The 17,278-nt window shown below is 41.8% G+C and overlaps 1 protein-coding gene across 3 annotated transcripts in view; it reads left to right on the top strand.

Annotated features, from left to right (window-relative positions):
* LOC139685618 (uncharacterized) overlaps positions 1 to 17,278 on the top strand; it is a 144,657-nt gene that overhangs the window by 77,523 nt on the left and 49,856 nt on the right. For all 3 annotated transcript variants that reach the window (XM_071582555.1, XM_071582556.1, XM_071582557.1), the window contains exon 3: positions 6,023 to 6,196. In XM_071582555.1, coding sequence (XP_071438656.1) covers positions 6,023 to 6,196 — 174 coding nt within the window. The remainder of the gene's footprint in view (positions 1 to 6,022; positions 6,197 to 17,278) is intronic.

The following is a 17,278-nucleotide window of genomic DNA, read 5'->3' as shown; positions in this document are numbered from 1 at the left end:
CATTTCAAACACATGCACCATAAACGAACAAGCAACTGAACCCCAGGATGCAGCAAGAAAGCCATCCAACAACGCGCAAGCCAGGACACAGCAAGCAAGAAGGCGGAACTCCACCACCACATGAACATGCGGCACAAAAGCCTCTCCCCCCCAAGGAGACTGTGAAAGTCAGGGAATGCGACCCAATGTTGCAGGTAGTGGCCGGGTCCTTCCGCAGAGAGGGACGAGGGATTGATGGGGAGACGTAAAACCAGATGGACGGAACACTAATAAGGTCATTCGGAAAGAATGGGTTCTGACAACAAAACACGCGAGGTTAGTGATTGAGCATGCAATTGAGTAGACCTAATTATTCCCTAGACGCTGAGGGTGGCAAGTGGAATTTTTGCCATCTATAACCCTGCAGCTGCTATCCCGTATTGCCCGTGGGAAGAAGGAGTCCTTGAGTCTGCTAGTTCTGGCATCTATTTCCCGAATTTTATTTACATGATCCAAGCGACCAACGTATGTTGGAGTGCGAATAATTTGCGAGACCTCGGCGCTGAAATATGCGGATCTGAATTTAATTGGTGATTTATATTTTTGCATTGATTCGTCTCTTTTCTGATGATTTTCACCCCAACTCTATAAGCATTACAGTGACCCTTTTCGTTTTATCGCAATAATTTTTAACAAAACGGGCTGCCGGGCGTTGAACCGTCTTAATTTCCCGAATGAAGCCTTTTTCACTCGGGTCCCATCAGAGTAGCAACGCCAAGTAAAACGAGTCCCTTCACTTAGGATTGACACGTGAATTGTTCGGCCTTTCAGAGCGTATGGGCGGTATAACATTAAAATCAAATTAGAGATGCATAAAATGTGGTCAAATATTTATGGTGCAATTAAAATGAAGTGGCCCAAAGGAGACTTGCGAAGCGGCAGATACAGGATTATTTGGATAGGTTCCGTAGAGAGACGTAGAGTTGAGAACTGCTGGAGTGGGTGTAATGATACGGGTAAACAGTTCGATATGAGTCTAGAGCTTCCTAAAATGCAGTGAAATTTCGTTGTGGAGAATATGGTAAAGAAACTCACGGATTCCATAAGGTTTACATGCAAACGATATTCCCAGAAGATGACCCAGTGGTCGAAGTGTACGACAATAAGACTCGACGGGATAGCAGAGACGAAAACACTTGCAATTTTCCACTTAATAAAGAATTATTTTCGATGCACTGCATCATTTACAAGAGTTTTCGTATCTGTCATTATGGAACAGTTCCACCACATCACTCCTGAATGTGTAAAATACTCGACGGGAGTTAATGACATGAATAAAAAGGGAAGAATGGTACAACACCGGATCGATGGAAGAAATATGGCTGTAAATAGAAAACTAGGGATTTAAATAGCAGGAAGAAAAACAATCGGCAGATAGAAACCTGTTGGAAGCAAGCCAGCAAGTGTATCACAGGTGCTAGGAGAGGAGAAAAGAAAGTGCATAAGCTCACGGATAGAGAAATGAAAGTAGAGATATGCTTTCGAAGGTTAATGAATGAAAAGTGGAAAGAGCAAGAGAAGAACTAAAGTTTACCCTACGTGAAGAAAGGCAGCATTGTATTGGTTAGAAAAATCGAATTAATTTAGAGTACCACGTGACACCATTTCAAAGAGAATAGAGCAATTATTAATGCAATCCGGGAAGACGATGGTGGCATTATGACAGAAGATGAAGACAATAAAAAGATGGGAAAGGTATTTGTAGAATCTTAGTGGCTGAAGAAAGTGGTAAAGCTATAAGGTTGGAAGAAAGTGATACGGATGTCGATCGTGAAACTGGGCACTACATCCCAAGGACTGCAGTTGAAGCTGCAGTGATTGAGGGGATAGGCGCCAAGAGTGGACGATAAACGCTCGGCACTAATAAAAATTTTAGAAATACAAATTTCACCGTTATATTATGATATATGAATGGAGAGATATTGATTACAATTTAGGACGCACACGGTCCATCGCTTGAATCCGGAAAATTTCAATTTGAATTTCCCGCCGTATTGTAGTTCCACTGGCCGTCGCGAGTGGTGTTCTTGAAAATTAAGGGCATCTAGTAAACAGTCATAACTTCAAAATGGCCGAGATGTTACGTACAATTGTGGAGTACAATCGAAGAGCCGCTATTATCGAAAGTGTTCGCGCTGGGCGTTGAATTTCGAAATAGTTGGATTCTTCTGCTACCCCAGATCAACTGTTTACGATATTGTGGCAAAGGATAATGCTTCGGAGAAGCCTGGGGAAGGTTTTGCTAACATGGCGAGGGAATCTCATTCGAGGAAACGCGTGCTTGTCCGGATTTAAGCGCCGCGCCCTCTATATAAACGTCCCTATGACAAAATTAAAAAAAGCAGAACGATGTGGACATTTCAGAGCAATCAATTCTACCTTTAATTTACAGGCCTTAGAGTCTGGTAAGAAAAGCATCTAGCAGAATGGATAAAAAATGCAGAAATTCATTTAATCGAAAAGCAATTAGGATTTGGAAGAAGAAAAGAAATAGAATGGGTTTTGAATCCATCGAAGTCATCGTATGAGAGTGGATTCTGAAATATGAACAGATCTACCTCTATCACATTCCCTGAACTGACGTAATCCTATGATATCGTGGGCTGGAATTTGAAACTACGCGCCTTAGGAAATGATAATTATTTACGTGGCACATGGGGCAGGTAAGGAGGATACACGTTCTGTATAGAGAGATAAGGTAGAAGTGATTATACGAGGTGATATTATGTAAGAAGTGAAACAAAGGAAGGATTAACATGAAGATGCGCAATATTTGGCATTATATCAATATAAATCTGTATTTGTGGAATTCAAATAACAATATAAAGGGTAAAAAAGAGATGGTGCACTCATTCAAGGGTGAAGGATGAGTCTGTGAACTGCCATTTGCGAACCACTTGCAGAGGTTCTAAGTGGAAGCAAGAGAGACCAGAAGGCAGAGCCAGGAGATTACCATTGTGGAGAAGAGCGTGATGAAAAATTAAAACCTAAATTTTAGCAAGTTTAAAACTAAAGTTGAGGAATATAAATTGAGAAGTTGTAGGAGGAGAGCCGTTGGATAACTCAATGATAATAATTGTGTATCTGGTTAATTGTATCCATAGTAACTTTGTGGAATTGCTTCATATCAAAATGAAATACACTATGTTATCCCACAGAAGAGCTTTATTGTACGACCCGGGTTTCGTCGAAGATCGACATCATCAGGTACAGAATATTCCCAGTCTAGGCCGTGATAAACTAGCACACAGCTAGGAGTGATAAACTCAAAGGTGTTAGCTGAAAGACTAGCGAAATTAACCATCCCAACTAAGTGTATGCTTGTTTCTTTCGACGTCAACAATTTGTTCACCAATGTCCCGTGTAAAGAAGCAGTCATGTTAGCTGAAGCCACCCTAGTGAAAAAGGGCGTGGCGGCCCCAGTGATTAGTGAATTGTGCTCCATGATGGACGCGTGTGTTTCGCAAAACTATTTCTCGTTTAATAACAACATTTACGTGCAAAACGAGGGGCTGGCCATGGGATCCCCTCTCTCGCCGCTTCTCGCAGAGTTATACATGGACAATTTTGAGAGGGAACTGTTGTCTAATGACAAACTGGCAAAAAATGTGTTTCGCTGGTTCCGCTATGTGGATGATATTTTTTGTATATGGAGTGGTTCCCTAAGACAGCTGAGTATATTCAATCAGGCCTTGAATCTAGTCAACCAATCTATTCAGTTCACTACAGAATTAGAGCAAAATGGGTCCCTTAATTTCCTTGATTTAAAAATCACGCGTTCAGGCAAAAAATTAGAATTCGATATCTTCAGAAAACACACATCCACAGATCAAGTCATCCACGCAACCTCCAGACATCACCATACACAAAAACATGCAGCCTTCCATTCTCTTCTACATAGACTAATAACTATCCCCCTATCCGAAAAAAACAAGAATAAAGAACTTGGGATAATTAAACAAATAGCCATTAGCAATGGGTACTCTTCTAGTCTTATAGACAACCTTCACAAGAAAAAGTTACGTAGGCAAGCCATCAATAATATCTATGGGGAGACAAGGGAGAGGGATAATAAATGGCAAAAACTTAACTATTTAGGAGACATTAGCCACCAAGTCATGAAACTCATGCCCGGATATAAATTCGCCTTCTACAACCGGTCCAATCTGAAAAACATGATTTGCCATACCAAAGATAGGGTGGATATCATGGAAAAAAGTGGGGTCTACAGGTTACACTGTGACGAGTGCTCTGCCATATACATTGGCCAAACAGGGCGTAAATTCAAGGAAAGGATCAAGGAACATGAAGCGTGTTTACGCAAAAAGAACCCCGCCTCCTTGTTCGCGAAACACCTCCTTGAACAGGAACATCAGAGTGATTTTAGACCTAAAATTTTACACTTGGAAAATAAGGGACTCAAGCTCGACTGTTTAGAGAAATTTGAAATATTAAGAAATGTGTCCGGGTCAAATATTCTCCTTAACGATGTTATAGACTCTTCCCATTCCCCCCTCCTTAACTTAGGTAAGTACCTAGGTGCTTTACCACCTGTGGTGCCTCCCCTCCCCTCTCCGTCAACCGCCGTACCTTCCCAAGTTGGACACTCATCTCCACACCCTAACCCTTTCTCCCTCTCATCCCAATCACCTCCTAACGATTTTTTCAAACCTCCCTCACCCCCTCCAGCCCCCCCCTCTCACAGTTTGAAAAATGTATTTAAACCTAGACTGGGAATATTCTGTACCTGATGATGTCGATCTTCGACGAAACCCGGGTCGTACAATAAAGCTCTTCTGTGGGATAACATAGTGTATTTCATTTTGAATAATTGTGTAGTTAATAATAATGAGATGATAATTCAATATTTACACAAGTCAGCAAACATAACGAGAAAGATGTTAACTGTATCGAATTGATAAAATTTGTTATTTTCGACAGATCGAAATAACGGAAAAAACGAACGGGATAGAGTAAGCAGGTTAGAATGGCGAAGAAAACTTCCTACCATACAACTACGGACAAGGAATCGACTCGTTAAAGCTTGATGGATGACCTTCTCCACGAATGTTAGAGTTGGATGATCGAGGAAGAAGGATGAAGGTCATGAGAATTAGCATCCGAAAGACTGGTGAACATAAATGAATAATCAAGATAACATGCAAAGGTTCACTTCAAAGGGTGGACGAAGATCGAAGCCCCAAGGAGAACAATTGTGGATTGAAGAGTTCAATTGAATACGCATACCCCGAGGCACGACAGTTTATTGAGACCAAAAGTAAAGGTATTAAAGCAAAACTAAAGGGAGCAAGCATCGCAGATCTCAGTGTAAATTACGTTTCCTGGATAGCTCAAGTGGTTAAGAGCCTCCGCCCGGCAAGTCGAAAGGTCTAGGAGATATTTTTACATTCGTGATCTGCTGGATTCCGCCTTCCCCACCTCTCCTGTGTTCGTCCTTTGGGTGTGTTCCTTTTCCCTATCCCTTTTCCTTATATCTGTTTCTATATAAATGAGAATATATATATATGTATATATATATATATATATATATATATATATATATATATATATATATATAAACCATAAAACACAGTAATCAACCCGAAGATCGGTTTGGTAGGTGATGGTAGAGTTCACCCAGTACTAAGCCCGACGGTGTGTGAAATTCACGCATCAGGGTAGGGGGGCCAGTTCCTTTCCCTGTGCCGGTTATGGTTTCCCAGGAAGACCTGGTACCCGAAAAATCATATATATATATTTATTTATTTATTTATATTTATATATGGAATTCGGAAGTTGTTTTTCCCAAAGTATATGCAGTTGTGCGAACGTTCTTTGTTACTACAGTTGGCGAATCAGTCAATCCCTTGGGCCCCTTTCAAGGTGAACTGAAAATAAGGCCGAATGAATGCGTGGGAATGTTTCAGTCGTCGCAGAGACACGGAACTCCCGGACTGAGTTTCAAGTGCAGCCTTGATTGCAGGTATTCCTGGCGGCGCTGAGGGGCACGGATCGCCACTACGCCGTCAAGTGCTTGAAGAAGCAGTCGGTGATCGACGAGGAGGACGTCGAATGCACACTCATCGAGCGGAAGGTGTTGTCGCTCGCCACGCCGCACCCCTACCTCTGCCACCTCTTCTGCACCTTCCAGACAGAGGTAGGTCTTCCCCCACCCCGTCCCTGGGAGTGGCTGGCGCTGCTGGCGGGGAGGAGCCGCTAGAACCCTTCCCGTCAAATGTCACACCCGGGAAGGGTGCGCGCCCCGGGAGGCCCCACACTCGCGCCGCAGAAGCAAAGTGACCGCCCGCCCTGCTTCCAGCGCATCCTTACCCTAGAGGATGGTACAGTTTTCAAAACCAAGTATTTTATGTTCATGAATCCTTTTTTAAATTATTTTGCACAGTCTTTCTCAATTTTTTCTTTAATCAAAATTATTTCTATATTAGGAAATCACATTTTCACTGTAATTCACTGGTACGCGAAAGTTTGGAGTAGGAGCGGGAAAATTACTTTGAATCCAGTACCTGGTGTTATAAGGTGTGAATTCATGAAAGATTTGAAATGCAGCATATATATCGCACGTATCATTTCTTAGATTCTTTTTATATTTAATGGCAGATGACATTTTGTACTTTCCTCGTTGAATTGTGAAGGAATTCGCATTTCTTCTACTCCTGGTGTATCCCGCGCGTAAATTTGTGCTATGAATCACTCGGTGTTGGGCATGTGTTTTTATGAATTGCCACGGTCAAGAATTAACTCGCTGGTGGCGTTGGCTGGCTTTCACATCGAAAAGGTGGGCTTAAAACAAATGCTTTGCTCTAGCCGCATCATGCACCTAATATGAAACAAATTCTTGGATGTGTTGTAATTCTTCAATGTACATACATGAATTACAAAGAGGAAATAATCAGCTCTTATTTTAAGTTTTATTTTCATCCTTATGGCCGAGACTAAGAACTGATCCATCCATTTCATATCGTGATCCTCCTCTCGTGGGGAGAAATTGGATGTTTCCAGCAAGGTCGATACTCATAAACCATATTGCTATTAAAACGGAAATAAAATCGGATAACATTGCGTGGAAGTAAACTTCAACTGACACAGTTGCGTAAATGTTTTTTGCTCGGAACTAAGATGAGTAAAAAGATATTGTTTATAAATTGACAAATTATTTTACTTCATATTGAAAGAGTATCGACGTCATCTGATAACTATGCCAAAATTAAACCAAAAAAATTCTCCATATTCTTTTCCTACATTTCTTCAAATAAGCAAGCTGTGTGGTTACAAAATGTACCAAGTCAAAATTAGTCATATATTTGCGTGACATAAGAAAAATATCTAGAGACAGATTGGAACTTTTTTCAGCGGATTCGTGGGCATAAAGTTACAATCAGTACGTTTTGGTATAATTCTACATTTTATCATTAAGTAAACTACCGGTTAAGGTAGGTTTTGGATGGACACAACTGCCAAATAAATATTTAGTAACTCCTAAAAAAACACAATCCACCAACCTACTCTACATAAGGTCCCTCTTCATCTCTGTGAACTTCCTTCCTCCCTTCATCCCGACCAACCTATCCCTATCCTGGTCCTGCCCTTTTCTCGTTTGCTTTCTCCCCTCTATTACAGTATTCAACATTCCACTGCCGATCAATATGCCCTCCATCCATTTTTCTTGCCTCCTTATGAGTTCTTTCTACAATCCCTTCTCCTCGCCCACCATTCCTAGCATTTCCTCATTTGTTTTCCTTTCGGTCCATTTCACCTTCTCGATACCCACATTTCAAAAGCCTCTAATCTACTTTTATCAGCCTGCTTCTGTGACCACGTTTCCGCGCTGTCCATAACTCCGCTCCTCTAACTCCACAACTACGCTCCATATCAAAGTTTTGTCGAGACTTTTCTTATTATCCTTACTCAATGTCCTTATCATCAACTCTCACCTCCATGTGAAATCCTCTGCCTAGTGCATTCCTTTCCCTTTCTACCCTACTAGTACGGTATATATCGCCCTGAATTTCTAATTCACTGAGTAATGCTTACATTCCCTTGCCTGACTGACAAAGTAGAGCTTGGTCATCAGCAAACCCAACGGATTTTACGAATTCCCCGCCTACTTTCATTCCTACCTCCAGTTCCTCCCATGCCCCTTTAATCGTCTTCTCCACATATACATTGAACAGAGCCGGTAACAATGGACAACCCTGCCTTACACCTCTTCTTAAGACTGCCCATCCGGACTTTCCATCCCCACCTGCACCTGGGCAGTCTGAGACATGTGCAGATAAGCCTCCTGTCCCTCCAATCTATTCCTATTGTCTGCAATGAACTCGTTAGTTTTTCCCAATTCAGTCCATCAAACGCCTTTTCGAAATATGCGAAACATGCAAATGCGTCCTGATTGTCTTCTCGTATATTCCTCTCTCGATTAGTGATCTCATTACTGCAATGGCATCGCGTGTGCTTCTCCCCTTCCTAAACCCAAACTGATCATCCCCTAAGTATTCATTTGACTTGCTCTCCATCTTTTTTTGATAATCTTGAGGACCACGTTTGCTGCATGGGAAATCAAAATTATTGTCCCTTAGTCCTCGCATGATGTAGGCTTTATCTTTTTTGGAAAAGAAACTAACACTGATCCCACAAAGTCTTCCGGCTGGATTCCTGCCTCGCAGATGGTACGAATTAGTCCATCTAGTCCTTCCATACCATATTTTCCTTAACCTCTTTGTAGCTCCGCAGTAATTTTATCGTCTCCATATATTCTCCATGCATTAAATATGATTCATGTTTATATTAATTCTTCAAATATTAAATAAATATAATAATTCTCCATGTATTAAAAAAATATAATTCTAAATAAATAGATATTTAATTTATTTTTTTAGATAAAAACCTAATCAAAATCTAGAAAAAAACCCTTGAAAAATTATTTTCTATGCACCTTGTACACTTATCTTTTGATAAAATATAGATATTTCATATTCATGTTTCAAAAAAACGAAATGTTATTTTGTTCTGAGAGAAAATTTCATAAACGTGACTCGAGGAGTCTCTAAGAGCCATTGGAGCAAACAACTTTTGGAAGAAATGCAGTCTAAACCCCTTAAGCCTTCGAAGCCTGGAATGAGACGCCCAAGGAGAGAGTCACACCAAAGAACTCGAAGCCCGTCGACGAGTGCCTCTCTGCTCAACGGTCAAACGGGCCAAATGGTGAGTTTTTCCGTTATTTAGAGCAAACTTAAGTGATAAACATTTGCTATATATTAGTGAATGTGTCTGTGAGTATCAATACGTATTCCGTTGAACCATATAAGATGTCTGTAAATCTCAAACAAACGTCTTTTTCAATTTACAGCTTCCGAATATTCAACAGCTAAGCAATAAATCGGACCACTTGACACACCTAAACAGTTCAACATCTCGGTAAGTTAAATAAGTTTGCATTATTGAAGGAGGTACCGCCGAAAAATATTTACGGTATTTCTTCTGTTCTATCGGAATAAACTAAATTCCCAATGCTTTACATTCGCTAGAGCTGTAACAATTGTTAGAGGGAGCTGTTTGAAAATTTTAGCGAACAGAAGTCCATTGAGTATATAAGTCTCTTGATATGCTCAGCCGTCTTGATTGTAAATCAATGAGGTAAACGTAAAATAACTCCCACGGCACCAACGAGAGTAGGAGTAATCCACACATACTTTAATCGCCTTTTCTTGTACTATCTTTTTCATTCAGAATGAATCCTGCAGACTTTTGCCCTTTCGGTAAAAAAGAAACAGTATTTTTATCTTCTATTCTACAAATGGGGAGACGATTTTAAACGTCATTCAAATGTCAAGGTTTCAGCGAAGTTGCAATGCATCTCGTCAAAAAATCGGCCATTAACGATGTTAAAAGGAAGTTTTTTTTAAATTAGTGGCTGTTTAAAGCACGTGGTTAATGTACGCGATAAATGTCTCGTTGTTAAATGTCAACTGTTTCAGTATATTGCGCAATGTGGTTACGTGAAGTACTACGAGAATAGAACTCGTAGAATTCGGAGAACATTCTGAGACAATGCATGAAGCACCCATCCGTTTACCAAGGTCGTGGTAAAAGCCAAGGTTCTTCTTGAACTTTTACCCGTAGAGATATGCGAAGCAAATATGGAAATTTACGGCTGTTCCTTAAGAAATTGTTAGCAAAAGAGGGATTTTAAAACAGAACGACATGTGAAGAACATTTTCATTCCACCAGCGAATAAGTCACGAACTGACCAATTGGTGTATGAATAATAAAGGTTGTTTTATCAATGAATCAATATTGTATATTTTATTTATGTAATAAATGTGTTATCCTTAATTTTATATTCGTTTTTTTTCAATGGTTACCCTTACCGGATTAGAGTTAGAATTAGATCCTTGGAAAATTTGAGTTTATTTAATTCCTGCATTCTAAATAAATAATACCAAACAGCACAGCATTGCGTATAAATTTATGCAATTGTTGGAACAAATTTTAATTTTCATTTGTGGTGAAGTAGTTAGGTATTAAGCTTATTCTCGTGGTGAAAGTGTCAGGAGAAATGGAAGCCTTGGACACTTTGATCGCCATCACGAGGAAGCCTCCTCGTCGCTGTCTGTTGATGCAACGTTTCCGTAGATTGCGGGAGGAACTGGATCTACGATCTCAAAACGAACGCACAATCCTCAAATCCTATCGTATCGCCTCTTCCAGTCTATCATCCCTCTCCAATTGTCAGCGTTTCGCAGTGGACACTACGAATGAGGAATTAGATCATTACTCTACTAGAGGACAATTAGATCATTTTTCCCGAATTGCGCTTAGCGGTTTTTCTACGAGAGAAAACGTCTTTGACGTTTTCACAGCTTAATCAACCTGTGATGAATGACTGTTGATTATTCTTTTCAAGTTTTATAAACCCCGTGGTGTGGTACTCAGTCACCGACAAGGTGGTTGCATAATCTTTCAGAAATCCAATATTGTGTCTTTCAGGAACTACGTGGAGAAAAAGGTTAAAATAATTTGTCATTTATAAACAATGGCGTATTACTCACTTATCCTAACACGGAGTGAAAATTCATCCGAAACTTTTTATGCATCCATTTTAATATTAGAATTAATTTTATACATCCTCTTTCACGTGATGGATTCCGACTTCCGTTCGCTATTAATCGAAGCATCTTTCATTGTTCATGTGATTGAACCTTTCAGTAAAATGTCCGAATTCGACATATAACCGTCCAGTTTTAGATCTAAATGAACAGAGTTAACATCGCTTAATTTCTTAAATATAATTTAACTAGACATAACCTGGTATCCTACACAAGTAAGTTGACCCTCAATTCGGAAGGTATTGAACCTCCTATCATAGTGCCTTAACATGCCTATCCCTTTCCTTCCTTTGCCTCTTCTCCAAAACATTCTTCACTCTTCGTACAAAGTTTTCAAAATCCAATCGCCGATTTAAGTGTACAGCATCCAATATTTCTGTCTTTTTTGGATTTCCGCCAACAGTCCTTTCTCTTCCCTCATGACGCTTAGTACCTCTTCGCTTGCTTTGCTTTCTGTCGTCCATTTAACTTTTCCGAGAGTGTGTACATATAAATATCTAAAACGTCTTCATCTTGCTTCAATAACAGTTTCTTCACCCACGCTCCATACCAAAGTTTGCACTAATTTCTGTCAAAAACCTTCACTCGGCTTGCGTGCCGTCAACTCCCTGGTGTTCTTCACCAAACAAAATATATCTTCTCATGTTTCCCCTCTTTTGGAAATGCGTCGTCAGTAGGGAACGGGAATTTGTTTAACGCAAAGGAGAACGATTTTAGTCTTCGAGAGCGGAAACTGGCAGAAGCTGGCGAGCGCTTGACGCGGAGAGAACTGACGGAGAGGGAAACACACAAGAGCGGACTACGTGCCCGTTTTCGTGTGCGTGTGTGTAGGGGCTTGACTTCTCTAATTACGCTTTGATGATTATGTGGCAGGGCTTTTAGGACTTTTTTGCAAATTCCCTGAACGTTCTCGCAACCCATTACTTATACTACTCCCGTCGGGACAGCTCAGAAGGAGCAGCGTACCGAGTTTCCCTCCGGCTCATTACTCACAGCGAGTGGAGAAATAATCCCGAAAGAGTTTAGAAAAACAGGCCTCGCTTTGGAAGTGGAAGTTTCCCTTGTCTCTTTCTCGCCATTTCGTGGTGCGCCCATAAACATACGTTACTACCACCTCCGAAAAAAATCATGCCAATTCCCCACGAGATGGCGTACATGGTAAAAGAAACCCGAAGAGCACCTACTCATTAACAAATAGCTAAAAATAATGACATTCGAAAATCCAAAGTCCAAAGAAATGAAAGAGTTCACAAAAAGTAGTTTAAAATATGAAACAAAGTTTCATTGGGTCGTCGGCGTTTGGGAGGGGAGAGGGGTCGGTGTGTTCCTGCTCATGGGCTGTTATCTCGGACAACACTGCGTCTTGGAACAGAAGGGCGGTCGCAGCAAGCGGGAATCGGTTATTTATTTTCTGGCCCAAGGGAAAAGAACTGACCGCCGGTCCTCTTCGCAGGGTGCGGCCCTCCAAGTCCCCGGTGGCTGGAGTCTCTGGCGAATCTGACCTTGTGTCCACGGGGCCGTCCCGCTCACCTAGGTCAGTAGGACCTTTATGGTGATCTGCATTTCTGGTGGCTGCTGATCTACGGTGTCAAGTGGGACCTTTGCTTGGCGGCATACATACAGCGTGCACACGATGTCAGGGAGAGGGAGAACTGATGTCGAGTGAGTGGGACCCGTGTTGATCTCGCAGATCTTATATCCGATTTTTTACGATTCCACTACCGGAGCCGTCGGTGTCGATCGCTTCATATGTCGAGGGACTCGTAAATGCTTTAGACTGTGCAGCCACTGTTCTGTTCCCATCAGAAGAGGCGAGGTTGCCGCTGCTGTTCCCAAGGCCTGGGCTGAGGTGATAATTAAATCTGGGTGAGGCCGGAAATCAGTGGCGATGGTGTTGGCATCCTACATCGTCGTCTGTGTTTTGTCTCTCTGGATCCCTTTTGTCCCAGCCTAGGGAAAGCTGACCCCCCCCCCCTGGGGTCGACTCTCCACAAACTCCAACTCGTTTTTGGTTGAGGTGTTGGTGATGGAGCTCAATATATCGTCAAAGGGCAGCTCAATGTAGCATGTAGAATGCATCAAGAAAAAGGGGCTTTCAGCATACCCCGAGTGAGCGGCTGGTTAAATGGCGCCGCGGGATGCAAATAATGCAAAATGATGCACACATCGCGATCTCTAATTTCTTAGCCCCCACAAAATAATAGAGAATGTTTCGTTAATGTTCGGTGACTTCGGTCGAAATTCCGTTACACGCAGAAACGTAGTCCGTGTCTTCCGCACTTCTGGCCGGTGCCTAACAAGTAACCAAGGAGGTGCGGTAAACTTCCGTACCACCTTCATTACTCGTGAGGTAAAATTGTTTTCCTTATCGGTGGGTAATTACCTCGGAACCCTATGCTTGGAAATTATGTTTTGTACGAATGATGTAAGTAACCGTCTCCGCTTTCGAGTCAGGGAAGACGATGGCAGCCGGATGCCTACTGAGCGCATCTTGGAAATTTGAATTTCCATTGTTCATTCTCGGGAGGAGTCCCAAAATATCGATCGAAGCACGCTCTAGTGGGGCGGCAACCGCGGGGAAACTCTGTATTGGAGCTTGGATTAGGTTTCTGGGATTCTTCCTTTCCTGACCTTTTCGGCACCGCCTTCAATGACCTTCAATGGGCCTATCTATTTGAGGCCACCAAAACCGACTTTTAATGCAATCTAGGACCCTTTTAACACAAAAATGTCCTGCATACGGTGCGTCATGAAATGAATGCATGATTTAAGTCCTTGTAACCTTAGGAGCTATACATTGAGAGCCTCCTTCGCTTGACAGTACGCTTGACAGTACGCCTTCCTCCCATTCAACGCTCTCTTTCATTCGCATACATTCCTCGCCCTTCCCATGATCTTCCTTGATTAGATCCCTATCCAAGGAAAGATCGCATTCAGATGCCGTTTTTGGAATGATTGCACGGGAAATGGTTATTAGGCTTTGATGGGCAATACCGGATCGGTGGAATAATAAGGATAACTAAGTCAATCATGATGAGAGCTCTGAAATGGAGAACGGCCATTTAAGGGAGCGATGATAATGATTGTGTCATTCCTTCTTAATAAAAAGCGTCGATAATATTAAATAGCACAGACTATGCTTAGACATTTCGTGTTTGTGGTACTATACAGACTTTGGGCTGGATTTAATTTCCAACTTGCGTAGGCTTTAACATACGCTGCTCGTGCTGTGCTTTTCTGCGCTCCGGTTTCCTCTATCCCTTTGCCTGAGGCGTCGGTGTATGAAAATGAGTAGACGAAAATCATAGCATGAAGGACCGGATCATAACATACCGTAGGGCGTCCTTTGATTCAATGAAAGTGGATTTTTGTTTAACTCCCCGTACTATTTTCGCAACTCAGAGCGTAATTTCGGCCATAGGTTTGGAAACCATAAAAAAGATTGGAATAAAGCATCGGCGAAAGCCAACGAGCCGACTCCTAAAAAGGATCGGTGAGCTTTTGAATTTTGAGAGAAAAGAAGTGTTTGGATCGTTTCTACTTTCAGCGAACTTGTTTGCCGAAATAATATGGCCCCAAGTTATTAATTTCTTTGCTGAAAACATGGCACGCAGATTTAATTTTGAGGCTTAACTTTCCAGCCTCTAAACGGCTTTACGTAAATTTTGAAAATGGTCATTTCAATCACGATCCAAGACTTCACGTAGATTAACTTGATAATTTGGTCACTTAAACTCAGATAACACCGCCCCCATCAGGCGTTGGATTGCACTGGGACTATTTACCATATACATTGGTAAGCCCAAGTACTCGCGATGACCGTCAGGAGTTGGTGAAGCATATTTTCAATATTCTCAGGGTCAACCGGGTTTGGTAAAAATCCTCTCGCTACATCGTAGGTGGAAAACTAATAGAATCCTCCTTGTTCCTTCTCATGAATGTTAAGTGACTGGTAAAAACCTCTAATAGTCATATAATTCAAAACACTCGGATCACGGCAAAACCTTAGTTCACTCTTGCCTCCTTCCTTCTCCTCAGCCACTCATTCAACAACGAATTACCAAAGAGAAGTTGATTCCTTGATTATTCCATGATCAGACATCCCCTAATATACTCCTGCAGGTTAGTTCGCTGCACGCGAGCTCGGCAGAGAGGCCGGCACTTTGAGTTCTGATCTTATTGTAAACGGTTCTGTTTTTCTCATGGGTTCTCATTCCATGAGAAAGATTACTGCAAGTGCAACTTCATGAGGAGGGGCATCTTCTTCCTAAGGTAGGAGGAGAGGCTTCTTTCAGCATTTCACCCGGATCATCCGGGGAGAGATTGCTCACTAATGAAGGTCTCTCACCATAAGGGAGAGAAGGCATCGAGAATGTACCTGTCAATGTTCTATATATCATGTTCGAGGTTTAATTCCTATTCCGAAAAACTGACATGTTCAACGGGAATTGGTGAATCCACATTTCCCTAGACTGACCTGATCGTGACATTGCCAACTTGCCGAAATCCTTTGTGGCTCCATTATAAATCCTTTCTGACATCACGCTCACCAAGACCCTGAACAATTAAATCACATGGAGATGTAATCTCACTTCCTTTTCTAAGTGCTCGTTACGTGCAAGAACATTTTCCTCGTAAAATGTCTTCAACAGCATCACTTAAAATTGCAAATAACTGTCAAGTCAAATGTCAGCAAAAAATTGCAGTTACTCACAGAGAACTAACTGATACTGATATTGAAGAACGCAGAAATTAAACTAAATAGCCTTGGAAACAACATCCCATTTAGAGTCAGTCAGAGCGCTTTGCGTTAAAGAGAGGGAAAAAAATTATATGCCCTGAATAGACAACATAGTACCGAGAAAGAACAGAATAAAATTCCATTGCCTCCCAGACACGGCGGCAGACTCTTACTTGGCAGAGGGTACATCGAAAAATGAAGGAAATCGGAAGGCAAAGGGTTAGTTCTCACTCAAACTCGGGTTCCGTATCCTTTCCGCACTCCTCGTTGTTTTTGGCCCCCTCGCCTGAACAAATCGGCGGATTACCGAGTGGAGGTTATTTAGGAACAAATCCCTTCACTTAACCTTTTTCTTGGGTCCGCATCTATCGTTCGCGTCTCACCTGCCAAACATTTCAATCGACCCAAGTATTCCCGAACTATTTCCTCGAACCCTGTTTCAAACTTTAATAATTTTCTTGAACTAGTCGCAGGGGATGACAGAGGGGCATACCATTCAACCAGAGTCTGGGTCGTATGGAGTCGTAAGTTCGGCAGACAATAAACAAACTACCAAGGGCATCATATCTGTACTTTTACTATTAGTACCTCCTGATGCTTCGCCTACATTACCAACTTCGGGTTTTCCCAATGACTTGACAAAGTCCTCGATCCTAATACCATTCTCCCCAGAAATTCATGAATCATATCCTTAGCAAGGGAAGCCACTTCCGGTTAATCTGACAGTTTTGGAGGGGACTTCTCCAAACTGGGTATGAATCCTTTGACTCGCATCGGCTCATATCCGGTGAGAGATTTCGGATACAACCTGGGTGTCCAATTCCCACCCTTGGTGAAGTGTACGACACGATTTTCGGATTCTTTCCCTTGGCTGTCAAAATGTGGACGTCAGTATTAAATGGGATTTGTCTAAGAAAATGCACACCAGTTTCAAGAGAGAAGCATTTTATTCTGCCGCGACGTAAATAAGTAGCGAGAGAGGTTGAGGCTGAGGAACAGAGAGAAAGCACTTAACAAGGGAGAGGCGCACGCAAGAAGGCGTCATCGCTTTTACATGTGCCGGGAGGTGCATCACAGGACTACCGGAGGAATTCGATGGGAGGAAAACCTTTCTCTTGTGCGTGTTCTTCCAAGCGAGTAGAAAAATAACCTCAAAATAGTTTGAAACATATGTTCCACGTTGAGTGAAAGTTTTCGAGGAAGTTTCACACACGCCTCTATCTCTCGTAAGGTGCTCTTATTACCACAAGTTTTAACATCATTATGCTAAATACATCCAAAATATGTAAATTCTTCCACCTGCTCCAGTTTTGCACTCCATATTTAAACTTTAACGTTTAAGTTTAACGTATCGTTTAACGCTTTTTCACAT

The sequence above is a fragment of the Hetaerina americana genome, unplaced genomic scaffold, assembly GCF_022747635.1.
Source record: "Hetaerina americana unplaced genomic scaffold, ioHetAmer1.1.p SCAF_119, whole genome shotgun sequence".
Taxonomy (NCBI): Eukaryota; Metazoa; Arthropoda; class Insecta; order Odonata; family Calopterygidae; genus Hetaerina; species Hetaerina americana.
This window is presented reverse-complemented; position numbering and strand designations above follow the sequence as displayed.